Source organism: Chamaea fasciata, unplaced genomic scaffold (assembly GCF_029207755.1).
Source record: "Chamaea fasciata isolate MVZ Bird 193981 ecotype frontalis unplaced genomic scaffold, bChaFas1.0.hap1 SCAF_134, whole genome shotgun sequence".
NCBI classification, from domain to species: Eukaryota; Metazoa; Chordata; class Aves; order Passeriformes; family Sylviidae; genus Chamaea; species Chamaea fasciata.
Window position 1 is genome coordinate 46,759 of NW_027094219.1, and position 23,952 is coordinate 70,710.

Here is a 23,952-nt window from a genome sequence, read left to right on the forward strand (position 1 = left end):
GGGTTAAAAAAAGGGACAAAAAAACGACCCCAAAAATGTCAAAGCTGCTTTTATTAAACCCTTATAAAAACAAACCCCAAACCCCCCCAAAACCCTGGAAATAAAAAAAAAAAAAAAAACACCAAACTAAAAAACCCAAACACCCCCCCCCCAAAAACCCCCAAATTCCCCCCAAAATCCCACCCGGGACCCCCCAAAACCAGTGGGGGGAGGGGGGGAGTGATTATCGCTGCAGGGGGGACCCCAAAAAATGGGGGGGGGTCCCCAGAATTGGGGTGGGGGGTGAGATTGGGGGGATCCCCCATAATTTTGGGGTTCCCCTGGATTTTTGGGGGGATTTCCCCGGATTTTGGGGGTTCCCCAGATTTTTGGGGTTCCCCCGGATTTTTTGGGGGTTCCCCAGGATTTTTTGGGGGGGGTCCCCCGGATTTTGGGGTCATTTCTTCTGGGGGGTGTTGAGTTTCTGCATCCCCCGAATCTTCTCCAGCAGATCCCCCACGAATGCCTGGGGGGGCAAATGGGGGCGGGTCAGGGGGACACCGAAATTCCCAAAGAGCCGCCCCCAAAATCACCCCCAAAATGGCCCCAAAATATCCCCCAAAATTTCCTGAGAATCCCTTAAAAATATCCCCCCCCTCCCCCAAAATCCCCCCCGAAACTCCCGGGGATCCCCCCCCAAAAATCATCCAAATCCTCCCCTAAAAATCCCCCCAAATGCCCCAAATATCGCCCCAAAATTCTGCCCAAAGTCCCCCAAAAATGCCCCCAAAAATCCCCCAAATTCTGCCCAAATCTCAACAAAATCCCCCCAAAATCCCCCCAAATCCCCAAACCCCCCAAAATATCCAAAAAATCCCCCCAACCCCCCCAATCCTCCGTCCCATCTCACCTCGGTGGGTTTGTAACAGTCAACGAGGATCTCCTGGGGGGGCACGGGGGGGGTCAGCGGCTTTGGGGGGTCCCCAAAATCCCCCCGGGCCCTCCCCCACTGCCACACCCCGACTTCAGGGATTTGGGGGATTTTGGGGCGGATTTGGGGGGGATTTGGGGGGGATTTGGTGGCGGATTTCGGGGATTTTGGGAGGATTTGGGGGCGGATTTTGCCAGGGATTGGTGGCGATTTTGGGGGTTACTTGTGGGGTGATTTTGGGGTCGATTAGGGGAGATTTTGGGGTGGTTCTGGGGTTATTTAGGGATGATTCTGGGCTGATTTTTGGGGTGGGTTTGGGGCTGGTTTTGGGGATGATTTGGGGGAGTTTTTGGGCAGTCTTGGGGTGGTTTTGGGGTTGATTTTGGGCGGTTTTTGGGCTGATTTGGGGCTGGTTTTGGGCTGATTTGGGGCGGGTTTCGGTACCTGCACACGGGCACTCCGGGCCCCGTCGCTCTCCATGTCCAGCAGCTCGTCCACGTCGATCTCCAGCTCCGGGATTTCCTCCTCCTGGGGGGGCCCGGCCCCAAATCAGGGCGGGACCCCCAAAATCCCCCCCCGACTGCGGGCCCGGACGGGGCTCGGGGTCCCCGGGGAACCCCGGGATTTGGGGGGGTTTGATTTGGGCGATTTCGAGGGGAATTTGGGGGTGATTTGGGGTTTATTTTGGGGATGGCTTTGAGGTGATTTCGAGGTGATTTTGGGGTGGATTTTGCGCTAATTTTCGATACGATTTTGGGGTTATTTTTAGGTTTGTTTGGGGGATGGTTTCGAGGTGATTTGGGGGATGATTTTGGGGTGATTTCGAGGTCCCGAGGGGGTCCCGGGGCCGGTCCCGGTGGGGCTTTCACGGCTGTCCCCGCCTGTCCCATCCCCGGTCCCCGCGTGTCCCCGGTGCCGGCGCCGCCGCCTCCCCTCTCCCCGCGTGTCCCCTGGCCCGGTTCCGCTCCCGGTGCCGGTTCCGATCCCTGTCCGCGTTGTCCCCTGGCCCGGTCTCGATGCCGGTCCCCGTTCCCGGTGTTGGTCCCCGCCCTGTCCCCGCGTGTCCCCGGCCCCGGTGCCGGTTCCAATCCCGGTCCCCTCCCTGTCCCCGTTGTCCGCTGTTCCGATCCCGGTGCCCCCCCCCCTCCCCGCTCCCCACGTGTCCCCGTTCCCGGTGCCGTTCCCGGTCCGATCCCTGTCCCCGTTGTCCCCGGTGCCGTTCCCCGTCCGATCCCTGTCCCCGTTGTCCCCTGGCCCGGGCGCGGAGCCGGTTCCGACGCCGGTGCCCCCCCCAGCCGTGTCCCCTGTCCCCGCTGTCCCCGTCCCGGTACCCGGCAGTCGTAGAGCGCCGTGAGCTGTGCCAGGATCCATTCCTCCAGGTGCAGCCTCTTGCGGAGCTCCCGCCGGTCGTAGCGCACCGTGACCTTCCCGCGGCCCCGCCCGGGCCCGTCCTCCGGGGCCGCCGCCGCCGCCGCCGCCGCCGCGGGCGCGAAGCAAACGCGGGGCCCGGGCGGGGCCGGGGCCGCTCCGGGCGGGGCCGGGCCCGGGGGCGGCGCGGGGGGGGGCCCGCGGCTCCGCCATGCCGCCACCACCGACCGGAAGCGGCCACGCCCCCCCAACCGGGGACACGCCCCCCGCCGCCGCCGGACACGCCCCCGGACACGCCCCTTCCTTCCCCTGCCCGGAGCCGCCGCCGCGGGGGCGCCTTTGTGTGCGAGACACGCCCACCGACACGCCCACCGACACGCCCACTCGAAACACGCCCAGCGACGCGCACACCCAGGACACGCCCATCTGGGACACGCCCCTTCCCCCTCCCGGAGCCGCCGCGGGGGGCGCCTTTGTGTGAAGGACACGCCCACAGACACGCGCACTCTGGGCACGCCCAGCGACACGCGCACCCCGGACACGCCCACCTAAGACACGCCCCTTCAGTCGCGCCCCTCTTATCAACATAGTCACGCCCTTTTCTGTGGTTACGCCCCTCTAGGCCACGCCCCGTTCCGGTTCCCGCCCTTTCGGCCGCGCCCGTTTAGGCCACGCCTCTTTTGTGATTGACAGGCGCCGGGCGGGACACGCCCCTCTCTTGGCCCCGCCCCGTCCCGGGCAGCGATGGCGGCGCCGCTCCCGGTCCCGAACCCGAACCCGGAACCGGGGCCGGGGCTGGGGGCGGGATCGGGGCCCGGGCCCGGTTCGGTTCGGGGCTCGGGCCCCGCTTCGGGTCCCGGTTCTGCCCCGGGGTCGGCTCCGGGGTCGGCTCCGGGCTCTGTCCCCGCTCCGGGCTCCGTCCCGGTGCCGGCGCCGGTGCCGGTGCCGTGCGCGCTCCCGCTGGAGCCGCCGCGCGTTCCCGAGCTGCTGGTGCGGGGCAGCAAATTCATCCGCTGGGAGGAGGTGAGCCCCGAACCGAACCGGGACCCCCGAACCGGGACCCCCACAGTGGCCCCGGGACCCCCGAACCCACCCGGGAAACCCTGAACCGAACCGGGACCAACCCCGGGACCGACCCCGGGAGCCCCGAACTGATCCCGGGAGCCCCGAACCGAACCGGGACCGACCCCGGGACCCCCGAAACTCCGAAAGCGCCCCCGGGACCCCCGAACCCACCCGGGAAACCCTGAACCGAACCGGGACCGACCCCGGGACCGACCCCGGGAGCCCCGAACTGATCCCGGGAGCCCCGAACCGAACCGGGACCGACCCCGGGACTGACCCGGGAGCCCCGAACTGATCCCGGGAGCCCCGAACCGAACCCGACCCGACCCCGGGAGCCCCAGATCCAATCCCGGCACCCTCCAAGTGACCCCAGAAGTTTTAGAGAGACACGAAAACCGCCCGGGACCCCCAAATCTCCACTTAATCCACTCGGGACCCCCAGAATTCCCCGGCGACCCCCCGGAATCCACCCGAGACCCCCAAAATTCGCCCTAAGTCCACCTGGGAACCCCCAAGCCCCCCAAAACCACCCGGGACTCCCCACATCCCCCCCCGGCCCCCCAATTCCCCCCCCCTTCCTTGCCCCCCCCCGCTCCCCCCGTGACCCCATTTCCCGCCCTGACCCCGTTTTTTTGGGGCCAGAAATCGGGAATTTGGGTCCTCCCCCCCCAAATTCCCCCCAAATTCACCCCAAACCTCCCGCCTGGTTCTGGGGGTCCCCCCCGGTTTTGGGGCGCGGCCCCTCCCCGCCTCCCCCACCCCGGGAATTTATGGGGGGCAAAGTCCTGGGGGAGGGGCGGCCCCTCCCCACCCAGGGATTTGGGGGGTCCCGGGGGGGTTTTGGGGTTTTTTGGGGGGGTTTGGGGGGTTCCTGGGGGGTTTTTTTTTGGGTGGTTGTGGGTGGCTTGGGGGGGTCCCGGGAGGGATTTGGGGCGTCCTGAGGTTTTTTGGGTGGTTTTGGGGGTTCCTGGGTTTGTTTCGGGGGGTCTCAGGCGGTTTTGGGGGCCCCCAGGAGCCCCCCAGCCACACCCCGGTGACGCTCAGGGTCGACCCCGACGGATTCTTCCTCTACTGGACGGGGCCCAGCGCGGTGAGACCCCCGAAAACCGCCCCAAAATGACCCCAAAAATGGCCCTGAAACCGCCCCAAAATCACCCTAAAAAGGCCCCAAAGTGACCCCAAAGTGACCCCAAAGTGATCCCAAAAGTGGCCCCAAAGTGACCCAAAAAATGCCCCAAAATGGCCCCAAAGTGACCCCAGAAATGATCTCGGGAGGGACCCCAAAAGTGACCCCGAAACAGCCCAAAAAGAGACCCCAAAATAACCCAAAACCGGATCCCAAAATCACCCGAAGATAACCCAAAAACCGCCCCAAAGTGATCCCAAAATGACCCAAAACCGCCCCAAAGTGACCCCGGAGTGACCCCAGACCCCCCACCCCCCGTTCCCGCCCCCCCCCGGGCAGATTTTGGGGCCGTTTTTGGGAATTTTGGCTCCCCGGGGAGGGGGGAGGGGCAGGGGGGCGCCGTTCCCACGCCCCTCCCCCATCCGGAAGCGGCCCCGCCCCTCCCCCACGCGGAACCGCCGCCTGTTTTGGGGTCCCCCCCAACTTTGGGGGGTCCCGGACTCGAATTTAGGGATCCCTGATCCCGGTTTTGGGGTCCCTGATCCCATTTTTGGGGTCCCTGATTCCATTTTTGGGGTTTCTGTCCCAAATTTTGGGGTCCCTGACCCGAATTTTGGAGTCCCCGATCCCGTTTTCGGGGTCCCTGATCCCATTTTTGGGGTCCCCGATCCCGTTTTCGGGGTCTCTGACCCGGATTTTGGGGTCCCGCAGGAGGTGGAGCTCTTGGACATTTGCAGTGTCCGGGACACCCGCACCGGGCGCTTCGCCCGCGCCCCCAAGGTGGGACCCCAAAGCCCCCGGGGGGATCCGGGGGATCTGGGGGATTTGGGCGATCCGGGGGATCTGGGGGATCTGGGGGATTTTGGGGGGCTGGGGTGGTTTTTGGGGGGCTGTGGGCGGTTTTGGGGTGGTTTTGGGGGGATTTGGGGGTGGGAGGTGCCGATTTTGGGGTCTCCAGGAGTTTTTCTGGTGTTTCCGATCCCGTTTCGGGGGGGGGTTGGACCCTTTTTGGGGCATTTTTGGGGCCTCGGGTGGGGTTTGGGAGGGTTTGTGCCACTTGGGTCTGTGTCGGGTAATTTTGGGTCCGTTTCTGATGGTTTTGTGCCCGTTCGGGTCCGTTTCGGGCAGTTTTTTGCCCGTTTCAGGCAGGTTTTTTCCCATTTTTTCCGTTTTTTTCCCCATTTCTGTCTCTCCCCCCCCAGGACCCCCGCACCCGGGCCGCGCTCAGTTTCGGGGTCCCCGGGGGGATTTTGGGTGTATTTTGGGTCTGTTTTGGGTGATTTTTTCCCGGTTTTGCCCATTTTTGGTGGGTTTTTTCCCATTTTTTCCGTTTTTTTCCCCATTTCTGTCTCTCCCCCCCCAGGACCCCCGCACCCGGGCCGCGCTCAGTTTCGGGGTCCCCGGGGGGATTTTGGGTGTATTTTGGGTCTGTTTTGGGTGATTTTTTTCCCGGTTTTGCCCATTTTTGGTGGGTTTTTTCCCATTCTTTCCGGATTTTTCCCCATTTCTGTCTCTCCCCCCCCCAGGACCCCCGCACCCGGGCCGCGCTCAGTTTCGGGGTCCCCGGGGGGATTTTGGGTGTATTTTGGGTCTGTTTTGGGTGATTTTTTTCCCGGTTTTGCCCATTTTTGGTGGGTTTTTTCCCATTTTTTCCGTTTTTTTCCCCATTCTGTCTCTCCCCCCCAGGACCCCCGCACCCGGGCCGCGCTCAGTTTCGGGGTCCCCGGGGGGCCCCCCCAGCAGCGGCTGCTCACCGTCGTTCACGGCCCCGACCTCGTCACCCTCGGCTTCCTCACCCTGGTGGCCGTGGAGGACGGCGAGGCCAAGGTGGGCGCACCTGGGGGGTTTGGGGGGGATTTGGGGGGGATTTGGGGGGTCTGGGGCTGATTTTTGGGCGTTTCGGGGTTTTTTGGGGGGAGGTTTTGTGGGGGGTTTTGGGGGGAATTTTGGAGGGATTCTTTGAGGGGGTTTTTGGGGTTTTTTGGGCGTTTTTGGGAGATTTTTGGGGGATTTTTGGGGCTTTTTTTGGGAGGGACTTTTGGGGGCATTTTGGGAGGGGTTTGGGGGGGATTTTTGGGCAGGATTTTGGGGTTTTTGGGGGGGATTTGGGGGGATTTCTGCAGAGATTTTTGGGGGAGGATTTTTGGGGGGATTTTTTTGGCCTTTTTTGGGGGATTTTTTGGGGGTGTTTTTGGGGGAAATCTCGGCAGTGGTTTTGGGGGGATTTTTGAGGGGTTTTGGGGGATTTTTGGGGGGGTTCTGGGGGGATTTCGGGGGGTTTTGGTCCCAAATCCGGGTGTCCAGGTGTGGGCTGAGGAGCTCTTCCGTCTGGCCACGAACATCCTGGCCCGGAACGCGTCCAGGAACACGCTGCTGAGGAAGGCGTGGGTACCCCAAAACCACCCAAAAACCGCCCCAAAGTTACCCCAAAACCACCCAAAAACCACCCTAAAAATCGTCCCACAAATCCCCCTGCAATTAGCCCAAAAACCCCTCCCCAAAACCCCTCAGAATCCCCCCAAATCCCCCCCAAAAAACCCCAAAAATCCCCCCCAAAAAACCCCAAAAATCCCCCCAGAATCCCCCCAGAACTCCTCAAAAATCACCCAAAAAATCCCAAAAAATTCCCCCCCCAATCCCCCCAGAATCCACCCAATTTTCCCCCCCAAAAATCCCCCAGAAATACCCCCCAAAAAACCCCAAACCCTCCCCAAAAATCCACCCCCAAACCCCCCAAATGCTCCAAATTCCCCAAAATTCCCCCCAAATCCCCCCAGGCACACGAAGCTGACGCTGCAGCTGAATCCCGATGGGCGGATCCCGGTCAAGAAGTGAGAGAAACCCCAAAAAAATCTTTTTTTAAAAATATCTCCCTCTAAAACCGAATCCCCCAAATCCTGGGGACGCCTCCCCGAATCTGGGGTGACCCCACCCCAAAATTTGGGGGTTTTTTGGGGATTTTTGGGGTTTTTTGCAGCATCCTGAGGATGTTCTCGGCCGACAAGAAACGGGCGGAGACGGCGCTGGAGTCGTGCGGGCTGGGCTGCACACGGGTGGGGACCCCAAAAAACCGGGGACCCCCAAATTTGGGACCCGGAAATTTGGGGGGTTTTGTGGTGATTTGGGGAGGTTTTGTGGTGATTTTGGGGCTTTTTTGGGGGTTTTTGTGGTGATTTTGGGGGTTTTTTGGGGTGGTTTTTGGGGTTTTTTTTGTGGTGATTTTGGGGTTTTTTGGGGTGGGTTTTGGGGTTTTTTTTTGTGGTGATTTTGGGGTTTTTTGGGGTGGGTTTTGGGGGTTTTTTTTGTGGTGATTTTGGGGTTTTTTGGGGTGGTTTTTTGGGGTTTTTTGTGGTGATTTTGGGGTTTCTTTGGGGTCCCCAGGGCGCCGCCATCCCCCCGGAGCTTTTCCCTTTCGAGACCTTCTGGCGCTTCCTGAACAAACTCTGCCTGAGGCCGGAGCTGGACAAGATCCTGCTGGAGATGTGAGACCCCCAAAAAACCCCAAAATTCCCCCCAAAAAACCCCCCAAACCCCCCCAAAAATCCTCCCAAATCCCTACAAAGCCCCACAGATTTTTGGGGGTGTTTTTGGGGTGGTCCTGTTGGATTTTGGGATGTTTTTGGGGTTTTTTCCCCAGTGGGGCCGCAGGGAAGCCGTCCGTGACCCAGGAGCTGTTTTGGGGTGTTTCTGGGGTATTTTTGGGGCAGTTTTGGATGTTTCTGAGGTGTTTTTGGGGTGTTTTAGGTGTTTTTGGGGTGTTTCAGGTGTTTTTTTGGGTTTTTCCCCCAGTGGGGCCGCAGGTAAACCCTACGTGACCCGGGAGCAGCTGCGGGAATTCGTCAACTCCCGGCAGAGAGACCCGAGGCTGAACGAGGTCCTGTTCCCCCCCCTGGGCCCCGAGGGCGCCCAGGCCCTGATCGACCTCTACGAACCAAACAGGACCTTCAGGGAGCGGGGTACGGGGGACTCGGGGTGAAACCCGGGGATTTGGGCTGAAATCCGGGGATTTGGGGACATTTGGGGTGGTTTGGGATGGTTTTGGGGTGATTCTGAGGTCTGTAGGGCAGCTGTCCATGGAGGAGTTTTGGGGTGATTTTGGGCAGGTTCTGGGGGTGATTTTGGGGTGAATTTTGGGGTTTTAGCGCAGCTCTCCACGGAGGGGTTTTGGGATGATTTTGGGGTTTATTTTGGGGTGATTTTGGTGTGATTTTGGGGGTGATTTTGGGGGTGATTTTGGGGTTTTAGGGCAGCTCTCCACGGAGGGGTTTTGGGGGTGGTTTCGGGATGATTTTGGGGTTTATTTTGGGGTGATTTTGGTGTGATTTTGGGGGTGATTTTGGGGTGATTTTGGGGTTTTAGGGCAGCTCTCCACGGAGGGGTTTTGGGGGTGGTTTCGGGATGATTTTGGGGTGAATTTCGGGGTTTTTGGGTCTCTAGGTCAGCTCTCCACAGAAGGGTTCTGGCGGTACCTGGGCGGGGACGAGAACGGGATCGTCCCCCCCGAGACTTTGGGGCTGCACCAGGACATGACCCAACCCCTGAGCAGCTACTTCATCAACTCCTCCCACAACACCTACCTGACAGGTGACCCCAAAAACCCCAAAAACACCCCAAAAATCCACCCCAAAAACCCCCCAAAAACACTCCCAAAACCCCCAAAACACCCCAAAAATCCCACCAAAAAACCCCAAACCCACCCCAAAAACACCCCAATAACTGCACCCCAACTCCTCCCACAACACCTGCGTGACAGGTAACACAGGTAACGGGTTTTTGGGTTCGGATCGGGGTTTTGGGGGTTTTTTTGGGATTTCTCTATGTCAGCTGTGTCTAACGGGATTTTTTTGGGGTTTTCTCCGTTTGTGGGGTTTCCCTGGCCCAGCTGGGCAGCTGACGGGGCTCTCCTCGGCCGAGATGTACCGGCAGGTGCTGCTCAGCGGCTGTCGCTGCGTGGAGCTGGATTGCTGGCAGGGCCGCCCGCCCGAGGAGGAGCCGCTGGTCACCCACGGCTTCACCATGACCACCGAGATCCCCTTCAAGGTGACCCCAAAAACCCCGAAATCCACCCCAAAACCTGCCCCAAACCGACCCCGGTCCTGCAGAACCCAGAGAAACCCCAAATCCTACAGAAACCCCATAAAACCCCCCCAAAAAATCCATTAAAAATCCCATAAAAACCCCTGAAACCCCCACAGCCACGGCTTCACCGTGACCACCGGGATCCCCGTCAAGGTGACCCCAAAACCCCAAAACTGACCCTGACCCCAAAGAAATCCCTGAATTCCACGCCCCCAGCCTCTTTTAGGGTCCTGGGTTTGGGGTTTGTGGTTTTGGGGGTCCCTGTGGGGGGTTGGGGTTGGTTTTTGGGTTTTTTTGGGGTCCCTGGGTGAGTTTTGGGGTTGGATTTTGTGGTTTTGGGGTTGATTTTGGGGTTTTGGGGGTCCCAGGACGTCATCGAGGCCATCGCCGAAAGCGCCTTCAAGACGTCGCCGTTCCCGGTGATCCTGAGCTTCGAGAACCACGTGGACTCGTGAGCCAAAAAACCCCAAGAACCCACCCCAAAACCCACCCCAAAAATACCCCAAAACCACCCCAAAAACTAACCCCAAAAAACCCCAAAACCCCACCCCAAAAACTGGCCCCAAAACACCCCCAAACCGACCCCAAATCCACTTTCCGGGGCGGTCTGTTCAGTTTTGGGGTCGGTTTTTGGGGTTTCTCGGGGTGATTTTGGGTTTTTTCGGGGCAGTCTGTTCGGTTCTGGGGTGGGTTGTGGGGCTTTGGGGTCGGGTTCTGGGGTTATTTGGGGTGGTTTGGGGGGTTTTTGGGGTGGTTTTGGGGGTTTTCAGGGTCGGTCTGTTCAGTTTTGGGGTCAGTTTCGGGGTTTTCGGGGTGCTGTGTCCAGTTTTGGGGTAATTTTTGGGGTGTTTTAGGGCGCGGCAGCAGGCCAAGATGGCCGAGTGCTGCCGGAGCGTCTTCGGGGCCGCGCTGCTGACGGAGCCCCTGGAGAAGTACCCGGTGGGTTTTGGGGTGAATTCGGGGGGTTTGGGGTTTTTGCGGGCTCAGGGAGGGGATTTGGGGCTTTGTGGGGTGATTTTTGGGGTGACTTTGGGGATTTTTGGCACAGCTGGGGCCAGGGGTTTTGGGTGATTTTTGGGGGGATTTTTGGGGTGATTCTTGGGGTGATTTTTGGGGTGATTTTGGGTTGAATTTTGGGGTTTTCTTGCCCAGCTGGAGCCGGGGGTTTGATGTGGGGTTTGGGTGTTTTTTGGGGTGGTTTTGGGGTGATTTTAGGTTGATTTTGGGGTTTTTTGCCCAGCTGGAGCCGGGAGTGCCCCTGCCCAGCCCCCAGGAGCTGCGGGGCCGGATCCTCATCAAGAACAAGAAACGGCGCCCAGGGGGGGGTCCGCCCCACCCCAAACCCAGCGGTAACCCCAAAAATATCCCCGAGAAAACCCCAAAATACCGCGGGAGAAAACCCCAAAATATCCCCAAAGTACCCCATAAAAAAACCCCAAAAGACCCCGGGAAAAAACGCCAAAATACCCCGGGAAAAAACCCAAAATTCCCCGGGAAAAACCCCAAAATAACCCGGGAAAAACCCCAAAATAACCCGGGAAAAACCCCAAAAATATCCCCTAAAAACCCCCAGAAATTCCCCATAAAAACATCAAAAATACCCTGTAAAAAACCCCAGAATACCCCGGAAAATACCCCAAAAATGTTCCGGAAAAAAAAAAAAACCGTATAAATATCCTGTGAAAAACCTTAAAAATACCCCAAATACACCAAAAAGCCCTGAAAATACCCCGGGGAAAAACCCCAAAAATACCCCAGAAACACCCCAAAAATACCCCCAAATGCCTCCCAAATCCACCCCCTAAAACCCCCCAAAACCACCCGAAATCCCCCAAACCCCCAATTCCCCCCCGGGGTTTTGGGGTCCCCCTGACCCCCCGACCCCCCCAGGCCCCCCCGAGCTCGGGGTCCCCAACGGGGACGAGCGGCCCCGGAGGTCCCTGGGTGAGTTTGGGGCCAGTTCGGGGGATTTGGGGTTTTGGGGAGGTTTGGGGGATCTGGGGGCGATTTTGGGGTGGATTTGGGTTGGGTTTGGGTTGATTTTGGGGAGATTTGGGGAGGTTTGGGGTGGATTTTGGTTCCCAGGATGAATTGGGGTGGGTTTGGGGGGTCCTGAGAACGATTTTGGGGTGTCTGGGGGTGATTTTGGGGCGATTTGGGGCTGTTTGGGGGTTGGTTTGGGGTGTTTTTTGGGTGTTTTTGGGGGGTCTGAGGTGATTTCGGGGTTGTTTTGGTGTTTTTTGGGGTTGTTTTGGAGTTTTTGGGGTGATTTTGGGGTCCCCCAGAGCGCGAGGCCGACAGCGAGGAGGAGGAGGAGGAGGAGCCCGTGGAGATGAAGAAACCGACGACAGACGAGGTTTGGGGGGCTTCGGGGGGGGTTTTGGGGTCCCTGCGAGGGTTTTTTGGGGGATTTTGGGGTCATTTTGGGCTCCCGGGGGTGGATCTGGGGGGATTCTGGGGTTCCCAGGTGCGATTTTGGGGTTTTTTGGTTCCTGTCTGTGTGTTTTGGGGGTTTTGGGGTGATTTTGGTGTTCTTGTCTGTATATTTTGGGGCGTTTTGGGGTTTTTTGGGGTCCCCCGTGTTCTGGGGTGTGTATTTTGGGGTTTTCTGGTGTTCCTGGGGCTGTTTTCTGGGGCGTTTGGGGGTTTTTTGGTTCCTCTCTGTGTGTTTCGGGGTGTTTTTGTGGTGTTTGGGTGTCCGGGGTGTTTCTGGGGTGTTTCGGGGTCCCCCACGTCCCCCGTCCCCGCAGGGCACGGCGGGCAGCGAGGTGACGGCCACCGAGGCCATGTCCACCCTGGTCACCTACGTGGAGCCCGTCAAGTTCAAATCCTTCACGGCGGCGCAGAGTGAGGGGGACTTCGGGGAGAGTTCCCGGGATTTGGAACAATTTGGGGGAATTTGGGGGGAATTATTTGGGGGCTGAATTTGGGGAGAGGTTTGGTGGTTTGGGGCTGAATTTGGGGTGGATTTGGGGGATTTGGGGCTGAATTTGAGGGGTTTTGGGGCTGTTTTTGGGATCTGGGGTCAGTCCTGGGTGGACCTGGGCGGTTTTGGGTTCAGTTTTGGGGTGAATTTTGGGGATTTGGGGGTCAGTTTGGGGGTTTGGGGGTCAGTTCTGGGGTCAGTTTTGGGGATTTTGGGGTGAATTTGGGGATTTTGGGGTCAGTTTTGGGGTTTGGGGGTCAGTTTTGGGGATTTTGGGGTGAATTTGGGGATTTTGGGGTCAGTTTTGGGGTTTTGGGGTCAGTTTGGGGGTTTTTGGGGTGAATTTTGGGTGTTTGGGGTTAGTTTTGGGGTTTTTGGGGTGAATTTTGGGGGTTTTGGGGTCAGTTTTGGGGTTTTGGGATCAGTTTTGGGGTTTTGGGGGTGAATTTGGGGATTTTGGGGTCAGTTTTGGGGTTTCTGGGGCCCCCAGAGCGCAACAGGAGCTTCGAGATGTCGTCGTTCGTGGAGACCAAGGGGCTGGAGCAGCTCACCAAGAGCCCCCTCGAGTTCGTCGAGTATCCCGAATTTTGGGGGATTTGGGGGATTTTTGGGGACTTCTGGGGATTTGGGGGGATTTTTTTGGGACTTCAGGGGCATTTTGGGGGGATTTTGGGGTGCCCAGGTGTGCCCAGGTGTGCCCTTGACCCGCGCCCAGGTACAACACCCGCCAGCTGAGCCGGGTGTACCCCAAGGGGACCCGCGTGGACTCGTCCAACTTCCACCCGCAGCTGTTCTGGAACGCCGGGGTGCAGATGGCCGCGCTCAACTTCCAGAGCCTGGGTGGGGACACACCTGGGGACACCTGAACACACCTGGGGACAGCTGGGGACATGGGCATACACCTGAGACACCTGGGGACACACCTGAACACACCTGAGACATCCCTGAACACACCTGGGGGCAGCTGGGACACACCTGGGGGACATGGGGGGACCTGGGGATACACCTGGGACACAGCTGGGGACACCTGAGACAGCTGGGAACACACCTGGGACACGCCTGTCCCTGTCACACCTGTGTCTCACCTGTCCCTCACCTGTGACACACCCGTGCTGCAGACGTTCCCCTGCAGCTGAACCTGGCCGTGTTCGAGGCCAACGCCGGCTCGGGTTACCTGCTGAAGCCGGAGCCGCTGCGGCGCCCGGGCCGCGCCTTCGACCCCTTCAGTGAGGGGCGGCTGGACGGGATCGTGGCCAACACCCTCAGCGTGCAGGTGAGCACACCTGGGCGCACCTGGGCACACCCGGGCACCCCAAAAAACCCACACAGCGCACCTGGGGATCCCTGGGCACACCTGGGCACCCGAGAACGCACCTGGGGCGGTTCCTGTCGGAGCGGCGCTGCGGGCTCTGGGGCGGGTTTTGGGGCAGTTTTGGGGGTATTTCTGTGGGGTTTTTTTTTGGTTTTGGGGTTTTTGGGGTCCCCGGTTCAGGATCTGGGGTCGGATTTGGGGTTACCTGTCCCCCCAGGTGCTGTCGGGGCAGTTCCTGTCGGAGCGGCGCTGCGGCGTGTTCGTGGAGCTGGAGGTGTTCGGGCTCCCCGTGGACACGCGGCGCCGCCTGCGCACCCGCACCTGCCAGGGGAACCCCTTCAACCCCGTGTGGGACGAGGAGCCGCTGGTGCTGCACAAGGTACTGGGGGGACTGGGACGGACTGGGAGGGACTGGGGGGAGAAAACCCGGCGGTTTTGGGGTGAGAAATGGAGATTTTGGGGATGAAAATGGCGCTGGGAGGGACTGGGATTAACTGGGATAAACTGGGAGGGATGAACCCGGCGGTTTTTGAGGTGACCCAGGCTCCCCCACGTGTCCCAGGTGTGTCCCCAGGTGTCCCAGGCTTCCCCAGCTGTCCCCAGGTGTGTCCCAGGTGTGTCCCAGCTGTCCCCAGGTGTGTCCCAGGCTCCCCCAGCTGTCCCCAGGTGTCCCAGGTGTATCTCACCTGTCCCCAGGTGGTGCTCCCGGCTCTGGCCTCTCTCCGTGTGGCCGCCTACGAGGAGGGCGGGCGGCTCCTGGGGCAGAGGGTGCTGCCCGTGGCCACGCTGCGCTCAGGTGAGACACACACAGGTGTGGGGACAGGTGTGGGACAGGTGTGGGGACAGGGACAGGTGTGACAGGGACGGCTGTGGGGACAGGTTGGGATGGGTGGGGACAAGGGAGGGGACAGGTGTGGGACAGGTGAGGGGTTGGGGGGTCCTGGGGGGTCCATCCCCTGCCCCGTTATGGGGTCGCCCCATTTTTGGGGTTTCCCCATTTTTGGGGTTTCCCCATTTTTGGGGTTTCCCCATTTTTGGGGTCCCCCATCCGACCGGGGGTCCCGTCCCCCCCAGGTTATCACTACGTTCCCCTGCGCAGCGACAGCAACCAGCCCCTGCTGCTGCCGGCCCTGCTCCTGCTCACACAGGTGGCCGACCACGTACCTGTGGGGCACCAAGGTAACACCGGGGCACACCTGGGGGGGTAAAACACACACCTGGGCACACCTGGGGGGACACAAACCCAACCCGTGCTGCTGCTGCCCCCTGACTCGTTTTTGGGGTTCTTTTCTCTGATTCTTCTGGGGAGATTCTCCCCCAGTTTGGGTTTTTTTCCCCATTTTTGGGGAGTTTCTCCCCGTTTTGGGAGGTTTTCCCCCCATTTTTTGGGTTTTTTCCCCATTTTTGGGGAGTTTCTCCCCGTTTTGGGGGGATTTTTTCCCCCATTTTCGGGGGGGTCTCTCCCCACTCCCGGGGGGTCTCTCCCTGTTTTTGGGGCTCCCGGGTCATCCCGAATTTGGGTTTTTCCCCCCCAGATTACGCTGAGGCCCTGAGCAACCCCATCCTGCACCTGACCCGGCTGGAGCAGCGGCAGCGGCGGCTGCGGGCGCTGCTGGGGGACCCCGAGGTGGGACCCCGAAATCCTGGGGGACCCCAAAAACCTGGGGGGACCCCGAGGTGGGGCTCGGGGAGGGAGCGAGGGAGGAAATCCCCGATTTCGGGGGGAATTCTCCAGATTTTGGGGTGAAATTTTGGATTTTTGGGGGGAAATTTCCGGATTCTGGGACGGGAATTTCTGGTTTGGGGGGGAATTTTCCGGGATTTTTTAGGGGAAATTCCAGATTTTGGAATGAATTTCTGGGATTTTGAGGGGTTTTGAGGGATTTGGGGAGTTCCCAATAATTTGGGGGGGTATCCCCGGGGTCGGGGGGGTCTGGGGAGAATTTGGGGGCGTTGGGAGGATTTTGGGAATTCCCAGGTGAATTTTGGGGTGCCGCGGGGGGGGTTTGGGGGTTCCCAGGTGAGTTTCGGGGGTTCCCAGGTGATTTTGGGGGTTCTGGGGATTTTTGGGGCGCTCAGGTGAAGTTTGGGGCGCCCTGACCCCCCTGTCGCCCCCAGGACGCCCCCGAGCGGCCCCGGCAGAGCCCGGGGGGGTCGCTGGATTTGGGGGGCCCCGAGCCCCCCCCCGAGCCCCGTGCCCCTCCCCCTCCCGGCCCCACCCCCAGCCCAGGTAAGTGCGGGGGGAGGGGGGAACCCGAATTTTGGGGGAAAAACCCCAAATCCGCTGATTTTGGGGTGTCCCCCCCCCCAGGGCAGCGCAGTGACATCATCGCCACCGTGCTCACAGGTAACCCCAAAAAACCCCAAATCCCCCCCAAAAACACCAAAATCCCCCAAAAAACACCAAAATCCCCCCAAAAAACACCAAATCCCCCCCAAAAAACCCCAAATCCCCCCAGAAAAACCCCAAAACACCCCAGGACCCCCCAAATCCCCCAACCCCCCCCGATCCCCACCCCAGGCTCACCTGGGCCAGGTGTGAGCCCCGAGTTTGGGGTTTTTGGGGGGTTTTCCGGTTTTTTTTTGGGGGGGGGTTTGGAGGTTTTGGGGGAGTTTGGGGCGGGTTTGGGGGTTTTGGGGGGGGATTTTTGGGGTGTTTTTGGGGGAGTTTGGGGGGGTTTATGGGGGTTCAGGGGGGATTTTTTTTGTGGGATTTTTTTGTGGGTTTTTTGGGGCTCCCCTGACCCCCGCGGGTCTTCCTGTGTTTTGGGGGCTTTGGGGGCCCCCCGGTGATTTTGGGGTGCCCAGAGGTGTCCCCGGAGCCCCTGGAGGTGCTCAGGCAGCACCGCGGGTACCTGAAGCTGCTCAAGAGGCACCGGCGGGACCTGGAGCGGCTCCGCAAGAAACACCTGAGGCGGCTCCTGGCGCTGCACCGGAACAGGTGAGACCTGAACTGACCCAAAACTGCCCAAAACTGCCCCAAAATCACCCCAAAAATACCCCAAACACACCTGAGGCGGCTCCTGGCGCTGCACCGGAACAGGTGAGACCTGAACTGACCCAAAACTGCCCAAAACCGCCCCAAAAACACCCCAGAAATACCCCAAACACACCTGAGGCGGCTCCTGGCGCTGCACTGGAACAGGTGAGGCTGAAACTGACCCAAAAATGACCCAAAACCGACCCAAAACCGACCCAAAACTGCCCCAAAGTGCCTGGAACTGACAGATTTGAGATTTCCCTGAATTCTGGATTTTTCCCCAATTTCAGGTTTTCTCCCCAGTTTCGGGTTTTTTCCCGAATCTCGTTTTTTTTCCCCAATTTCGTTTTTTTCCCCCCAATTTCGGGTTTTTTCCCCAGTTTCGGGTTTTTCCCCAATTTTGGGTTTTTTCTCCCCAATTTTGGATTTTCCCCCAATTTTGGATTTTTCCCCAATTTCGGATTTTTTCCCCAATTTCGGGTTTTCCCCAATTTCGGGTTTTTTCTCCCCAATTTTGGATTTTTCCCCAATTTCGGATTTTTTCCCCAATTTCGGGTTTTCCCCAATTTCGGGTTTTTTCTCCCCAATTTTGGATTTTCCCCCAATTTTGGATTTTTCCCCAATTTCGGATTTTTTCCCCAATTTCGGGTTTTCCCCAATTTCGGGTTTTTCCTCCCCAATCGGGGCCCAGCGGCGCGGAGGGGGCGGGGCCGCTGCTGCAGCTGCGCGAGGAGCAACAACAGCTGGAACTGGGGCGGAGACGGGAACAGCTGCGGGAGGTACTGGGGCAAACTGGGACGGACTGGTGGGGACTGGGAGGGAAAAAACCCGGCGGTTTTGGGGTGAGAAATGGCGCTGGGAGGGACGAAAATGGGACTGGGAATAGACTGGGAAAAACTGGGAGGGAAGTGGGAGGAGAAGCCCGTCGGTTTTGGGGTGAGAAACGGCGATTTTGGGGACGAAAGGGGATGGAAACGGCGCTGGGGGGGGGCTGGGAGGGTCCAGACTGGTTTATCCTGGTTTATACTGGTCCGAACTGGTGCAGGCCCAGCAGCGGCTCCAGCAGGTGGCGCTGGAGGCTCAGCAGGCCCAGCTCAAACGGCTGCGCCAGACCAGTGAGAGGTACTGGGGGGACTGGGGGGACTGGGGGGACGGGGATGAACTAAACAGGGATAAACTGGGATGGACTGGGCTAAACTGGGAGGGGGTTGGGGTATTTTTGTGTCCCAGGGCTGGTCTGGGGCTGGGTTTGGGGTGATTTTGGAGGATTTTGGGGGGTTTTGGGGGTCCCACGGTCGCTCTGGGGTCCCGGGACTGTTTTGGGGGCTGATTTCGGTCGTTTTGGGGTGATTTGGGCGTCTAGGGACCGTTTTTGGGGTTGATTTCGGTGTTTTTGGGGTCGCCCAGGGAGAAGAAGGAGCTGCAGAAGATTCTGGACCGGAAACGGCACAGCAGCATCAGCGAGGCCCGGGGGGGGCGCCGGGGGGGGTACGGGGGGCCCGGGGGGGATTTGGGGGGATTTTGGGGGTTCCCGAGGGGAATTTGGGGGAATTTGAAGGAATTTGGGGGAGGGTTGGGGAGGTTTGAGGGGGCTTGGGGGGATTTTGGGGGAAGTTTGGGGGATTTGGGGGTCCCGGGGGAGTTTTGGGGTTTGGGGGGGTCTGAGGGAGGTTCGGGTTTTGGGGAGAGGTCTGGGGACGCTACCCCGCCCCATTGACTGCGCCAACTACCACGCCCATATAAAGCACGCCCCTCATCGATCCCCACCCTAATTGACCACGCCCTCGTTGACCACGCCCGTTTTGACCACACCCTCATTGGCCCCGCCCCCAGGGAGCTGCCCGAGATCAACCGGCGCCACATCAACGAGTCGGTGACATCGATCCGCCGGGTGAGGGACCGAAAACACCCAAAACCGCCCCCAAAACACCCAAAAATCACTGAAAACAGCTCAAACTGCCCCAAAACACCCCAAAACAGCCCCAAAACACCAAAAACCAGCCAAACCCGGCCAAAATCACCCCCAAAACAACCAAAAAAAACCACCGAAAACAGCTCAGACCGCCCCAAAACACCCAGAACAGCCCAAACCACCCCAAAACCAGGCAAAACCCACCCAAACCCACCCCAAAACCCCCCAAAACCAGCCCCAAATCCCCCCCGGAAGACCCCAGGTTTGGGGTCCTTGACTCGATTTTGGGGTCCCTGACCCCTTTTTCGGGTCTCTGACCCGGTCTTTTGGGGTCCCTGAGCCGATTTTGGGGTCCCTGACCCGGTTTCTTGGGGTCCCTGACCCGTTTTTGGGGCAGCTGGAGGAGGCGCAGCGGCGCCGGGAGCTGCGGCTGCGGGAGGAACATCGGGGGGTCCTGGAGCAGATTCGGGCCCAGGAGCCGCGGGTAGGGGGGACCCCGAAACCGGGGGGGGATTTGGGGGTCCCCAAAAGTGGGGGGGGGATTCGGAGGGTCCCGGGGGGGTTTCAGGGGTCCCGGGTGGATACTGGGGGGTCCCAGGGGGTTTTGGGGGGGCTTTTTGGGGTCCCAGGGGGAATTTGGGGAATTCTGGGGGGGGATTTTGGGGTTCCCGGGGGTGTTTTGGGGGGTCCCAGGGATGTTTGGGGGGGATTTTGGGGGTCCCGAGCCTGGCTGATTTTGGGGTGTCTCTCCCCCCCCCCGCAGCTGCTGCAGGAGCTGGAGCAGGAACTGGGGGGGCCCCCGACCCCCAAAACCCCCCCGGGGCCCCCCCCGGGCGACGCCACCCCGCTCTGACCCGGGGGGGACCCCAAAATCCGCCCCCCCCCACAACGGGATTTGGGGGGGCCCTGAATTGGGGGGGAGCGGGGCGACCCTCGGTGCCTTTGGGGGAATTTTGGGGTCCCCCTCCCAATTTCTGAGACCACTAAAGGGGGGGGGGTCTCCTTCCTCCCGCCCCCCCTTCCCCAAATTTTGGGGTTTTTTGGGGGGGCGGGGTCGCTGTTTATTGACACTAAAATCACTCCTGGCCACGCTTCCGCCCCCCCCCCAAAAATTTTGGGTTGGGGAGGGTCCTGCCTGTCCCGCTCTGCTGTCGGGGCCCCTCCCCCCAAAACCGGGGGGGACCCTCCCTCAAATGCCCCCCCCCAAAAAATGGGGGCCCTCCCCGAAAATGGGCCCCCCTCACTTTGTACAATAAGAGTCTTTTATTCTTCTATGGAGATGCCTCTTTTGGGGGGGTTTGGGGGGGATTTTGGGTTTTGGGGGGGATTTGGGGTTTATTGGGATTTTGGGGTCATTTAGGGGGATTTGGGGGGGTTCTGGGGTCGTTCGGGGGTCATTCAGGGCACGCCCCAAAATTCGGGGAGGGGGTTCCCAAATTCATCCCGACCACCCCCCCCACACACACTTTTCTCCCTGAATTTGGGGACCTTTTTTGGGATCCCCTCCCCAATTTCGGGGGTCGCCCCCATTAACCCCGGGGGGGGCGGAAATCCCACGATTTAACCCAAAACAGAAAAATCTCAGTTTTTCTATAAAAATCCAAATTTTTATTGCCCCCCCCTCCCCGCCCCCTTTCAGGCGGGATTTTGGGGGGGGGTGTCCCGGTGGAGGTGGGCGGGGCCGGGGGATGGGCCAGGGTCAGGGGGGCGGGGCGGGGCCGGGGGGGCGGGGCCGGCGGGAGCCCCACCACGCCCTCAGCGCCTCTCGCCAGCCCCCCCCACCCCGGGGGCGCCCCCCCCACGCTGCGGGGCCGCGGCAGCACCTGGGGAGGGGACACGGGGGGGATTGTCACCTGGGGGGTCACCTGGGGGTCACCGAGCCCCCCACAGTGACCCCAATGTCCCCAGTGCCCCCGGTGTCCCCAGTGTCCCCAGTGACCCCGATGTCCCCAGGTGTGTCACCTGTAGCTGGAACTTGTCACTCATCCTCTGGCCGTACCTGTACCCCAGTGTCCCTGTACCCAAATAACCCCAGTGACCCTGATACCCCAGGTATGCCCAGGTGTCCCAGGTGTCCCCAGCTGTCCCAGGTGTCCCCAGGTGTCCCAGGTGTCCCCAGCTGTCCCAGGTGTCCCAGGTGTCCCCAGCTGTCCCAGGTGTCCCCAGGTGTCCCAGGTGTCCCCAGCTGTCCCAGGTGTCCCAGGTGTTCCCAGGTGTCCCAGGTGTCCCCAGCTGTCCCAGGTGTTCCCAGCTGTCCCAGGTGCCCCCAGGTGTCCCAGGTGTCCCCAGCTGTCCCAGGTGTTCCAGGTGTCCCCAGCTGTCCCAGGTGTCCCCAGCTGTCCCATGTGTTCCCAGGTGTCCCCAGGTGTCCCAGGTGTCCCCAGCTGTCCCAGGTGTTCCCAGGTGTCCCCAGGTGTCCCAGGTGTCCCCAGCTGTCCCATGTGTTCCCAGGTGTCCCAGGTGTCCCCAGGTGTCCCAGGTGTCCCCAGCTGTCCCAGGTGTCCCCAGGTGTCCCAGGTGTCCCCAGCTGTCCCATGTGTTCCCAGGTGTCCCAGGTGTCCCCAGGTGTCCCAGGTGTCCCAGGTGTTCCAGGTGTCCCCAGCTGTCCCAGGTGTCCCCAGCTGTCCCATGTGTCCCCAGCTGTCCCAGGTGTCCCCAGGTGTCCCAGGTGTCCCCAGCTGTCCCAGGTGTCCCAGGTGTTCCCAGGTGTCCCAGGTGCCCCCAGGTGTCCCAGGTGTCCCCAGCTGTCCCAGGTGTTCCAGGTGTCCCCAGCTGTCCCAGGTGTCCCCAGCTGTCCCATGTGTTCCCAGGTGTCCCAGGTGTCCCCAGGTGTCCCAGGTGTCCCCAGCTGTCCCAGGTGTTCCCAGGTGTCCCAGGTGTCCCCAGGTGTCCCAGGTGTCCCCAGCTGTCCCATGTGTTCCCAGGTGTCCCAGGTGTCCCCAGGTGTCCCAGGTGTCCCCAGCTGTCCCAGGTGTCCCCAGGTGTCCCAGGTGTCCCCAGCTGTCCCATGTGTTCCCAGGTGTCCCAGGTGTCCCCAGGTGTCCCAGGTGTCCCCAGCTGTCCCAGGTGTCCCAGGTGTTCCAGGTGTCCCCAGCTGTCCCAGGTGTCCCCAGCTGTCCCATGTGTTCCCAGGTGTCCCAGGTGTCCCCAGGTGTCCCAGGTGTCCCCAGCTGTCCCATGTGTTCCCAGGTGTCCCAGGTGTCCCCAGGTGTCCCAGGTGTCCCCAGCTGTCCCAGGTGTCCCCAGCTGTCCCATGTGTTCCCAGGTGTCCCAGGTGTTCCCAGGTGTCCCCAGGTGTCCCATGTGTTCCCAGGTGTCCCAGGTGTCCCCAGGTGTCCCAGGTGTCCCCAGGTGTCCCATGTGTTCCCAGGTGTCCCAGGTGTCCCCAGGTGTCCCAGGTGTCCCCAGCTGTCCCATGTGTTCCCAGGTGTCCCAGGTGTCCCCAGGTGTCCCAGGTGTCCCCAGGTGTCCCACCTGTAGCTGGAACTCGTCGCTCATCCTCCTCAGCCTGCGGCCGTACCTCTGCGCCGCCCAGAGCACGGGCGGGGCCGAGCGGGAGCGGCCGCGGGGCGGGGGGGGGTCCCCGGGGCCCCCCGAGACCGGGCCCAGCTCCGAGCACAGGCGGGGCCGCGACTCTGGGGGGGCACGGGGGGGTCAGGGACACCGGGGGGACCCCAAAAACGGGGAGGGGCAGCACAAACACGGGGGGGACCCCAAAAATGGGGGGAAGGGGCAGGGGAGAGGGGAGGGGCGTCAGGGACCCCAAAAAGGGGAGTGGGAGGTAGGAGGGGCCCCGAAAACGGGGGGGAGACCCCCAAAACGAGGGGGGGACACAGAGAGAGAGGGGGACCCCAAAAACGGGGGGCGGAGGGAGAGGCCCCACCCCCCAGTCCCGGCCCCGCCCCCCTCCCCCGTGGGGAGTTTTGGGGGGTTTTTTGGGGGGTCTCTGACCTGGGGAGGGGGTCCCGGGCTGGCTGGGGACGGGGGAGCCCCCCCAAGGCGAGGGGGGAGGGGAGCCGGGGTCCTCGGGGGTCTCGTCCAGACGAAACATCCTGGGAGCATGGCTGGGGGGGGGTCAGGGGGCCCCAAAACCGGCCCCGGGACCCCGAAACCGGCCCTGGAGACCCCAAATTCCCCCAGAGACCCCAAGTCCACCCCAGAGACCCCAAGTCCACCCCAGAGACCCCAGATCCCCTGCCACAGACCCGCAAAACCTCGCAGACACCCCAAACTCGGACCCGCAGATCCCAAATCCCCCCGGGAGCCCGAGATCTATCCCAGAGACCCACAAAACCGCCCCGAGACCCCGAACCCGGCCCCAAACCCCCGGCACGGCCCCGCACCCCAAACCCCGCCGGTAATCGGGATCCTCCGCTAATTAACACGGCGATAATTAATGACCCCCAGCTCCGCCCCGCCCCCCCGTGACCTTTGGCACCCGGAAGTGCCCCCCCCCCGCTCCGGGGCACCCCAAAACGGTCCCGCCCCGCCCTGGGGCTCCCCAAAACCTCCGGGCCCCCCCTGGACCCCCCCCAGACCCGCGGGACCCCCCCGGCCCCGCCCCCCCCGGGAGGGGGATCCCCCAAACCGCCCCTCCCCGCCCCCCGGGACACCCCAAAACCGTCCCCGCCCCCCCAGCGCTCCCCCCGCCCCAAACCCCCGTGTCCGCCCCTCCCCCCGCGCCCCCTCTCCTGCCCCGCCCCCCGGGGTCCCCCCCGGCCCCTCCCCCCCTCGGGGACCCCCAAATCCGCCCCTCCCCCTCCATCCCCCACCTCGGCTCCGCCGCGCTCCGGCCCGGCCGCCTCACCCGCCTGATTGACAGCGCTGCCGCCCAATCAGCGCCCGGGGCCTCCCTGACGTCACCGCGCCCGGACACGCCTTCTGGACACGCCCCCGGGATCGCCCCGGAGTGGGCGGGGCCAGGGCACGGCCAAGATGGCGGCGGCGTGGGAAGGGGGCGGAGCCACCGCGGGGCTCCCGGGGGGGCAAAAAACCCCCAAATCGAACCCAAAATCGCCGCCTTTGCCCCCAAAATCATCGCCCGGCCCCCCAAAATCCCCCCAAATCCCCCCCGGTCGCCCCAAACCTCCCCAAATCCCTCCATCTCACCCCCTGCCCCCCAAAAGTGCCCCCAAAGGGATCCCCCTCCCCGCAACCCCAAATCGCTCCCTGAGCCCCCCAAGTGCCCCCCCCGGGACCCCCAAGTTCCCCAGAAACCCCAAACCCGGCCCCGGCCCTCCCAATTCCCCCCGGGAACCCCCAAATGGATCCCAC

At 61.4% G+C, this 23,952-nt stretch overlaps 3 protein-coding genes across 10 annotated transcripts; 1 reads left to right on the forward strand and 2 right to left on the reverse strand.

The window, feature by feature from the left end:
- Positions 1-32: 32 nt before the first annotated feature.
- Positions 33-2,866, reverse strand: PPP1R14B (protein phosphatase 1 regulatory inhibitor subunit 14B). Its single transcript, XM_066208103.1, has 5 exons — positions 2,827-2,866; positions 2,242-2,783; positions 1,355-1,438; positions 890-922; positions 33-505 (listed from the first exon to the last, which is right to left on the reverse strand). The coding sequence occupies exons 1-5, from the start codon at positions 2,864-2,866 to the stop codon at positions 437-439; spliced, it is 768 nt and encodes a 255-aa protein (XP_066064200.1). The 3' UTR covers positions 33-436.
- Positions 2,710-19,950, forward strand: PLCB3 (phospholipase C beta 3). Of its 5 annotated transcripts, XM_066208121.1 has the most exons (33): positions 2,710-3,301; positions 4,356-4,433; positions 5,181-5,249; positions 6,156-6,296; positions 6,774-6,853; positions 7,247-7,300; positions 7,447-7,522; positions 7,851-7,951; positions 8,259-8,425; positions 8,907-9,053; positions 9,352-9,509; positions 9,917-9,999; positions 10,403-10,487; positions 10,789-10,897; positions 11,439-11,492; positions 11,834-11,904; positions 12,299-12,395; positions 12,965-13,049; positions 13,190-13,314; positions 13,593-13,747; positions 14,004-14,165; positions 14,483-14,582; positions 14,861-14,965; positions 15,322-15,413; positions 15,905-16,016; positions 16,098-16,133; positions 16,595-16,727; positions 17,458-17,545; positions 17,812-17,888; positions 18,174-18,254; positions 18,600-18,657; positions 19,076-19,162; positions 19,442-19,619. In XM_066208121.1, the coding sequence occupies exons 1-33, from the start codon at positions 3,023-3,025 to the stop codon at positions 19,529-19,531; spliced, it is 3,435 nt and encodes a 1,144-aa protein (XP_066064218.1). In that variant the 5' UTR covers positions 2,710-3,022; the 3' UTR covers positions 19,532-19,619. The 5 variants fall into 5 exon arrangements, with proteins under 5 accessions (XP_066064218.1, XP_066064219.1, XP_066064217.1 ...); XM_066208122.1 differs by lacking the exon at positions 14,004-14,165 and having other exon boundaries at positions 18,599-18,657; positions 19,442-19,950; XM_066208120.1 differs by lacking the exon at positions 11,439-11,492 and having other exon boundaries at positions 18,599-18,657; positions 19,442-19,950.
- Positions 19,951-20,103: 153 nt separating this feature from the next.
- Positions 20,104-23,735, reverse strand: BAD (BCL2 associated agonist of cell death). Of its 4 annotated transcripts, XM_066208114.1 has the most exons (5): positions 23,451-23,735; positions 22,630-22,742; positions 22,153-22,313; positions 20,641-20,693; positions 20,264-20,501 (listed from the first exon to the last, which is right to left on the reverse strand). In XM_066208114.1, exons 1-4 carry the CDS (start codon positions 23,714-23,716, stop codon positions 20,661-20,663), a joined length of 573 nt encoding a protein of 190 aa, XP_066064211.1. In that variant the 5' UTR covers positions 23,717-23,735; the 3' UTR covers positions 20,264-20,501; positions 20,641-20,660. The 4 variants fall into 4 exon arrangements, with proteins under 4 accessions (XP_066064214.1, XP_066064212.1, XP_066064210.1 ...); XM_066208117.1 differs by lacking the exons at positions 20,641-20,693; positions 23,451-23,735 and adding an exon at positions 23,022-23,090 and having other exon boundaries at positions 20,104-20,501; XM_066208113.1 differs by lacking the exon at positions 20,641-20,693 and having other exon boundaries at positions 20,106-20,501.
- Positions 23,736-23,952: the final 217 nt, after the last annotated feature.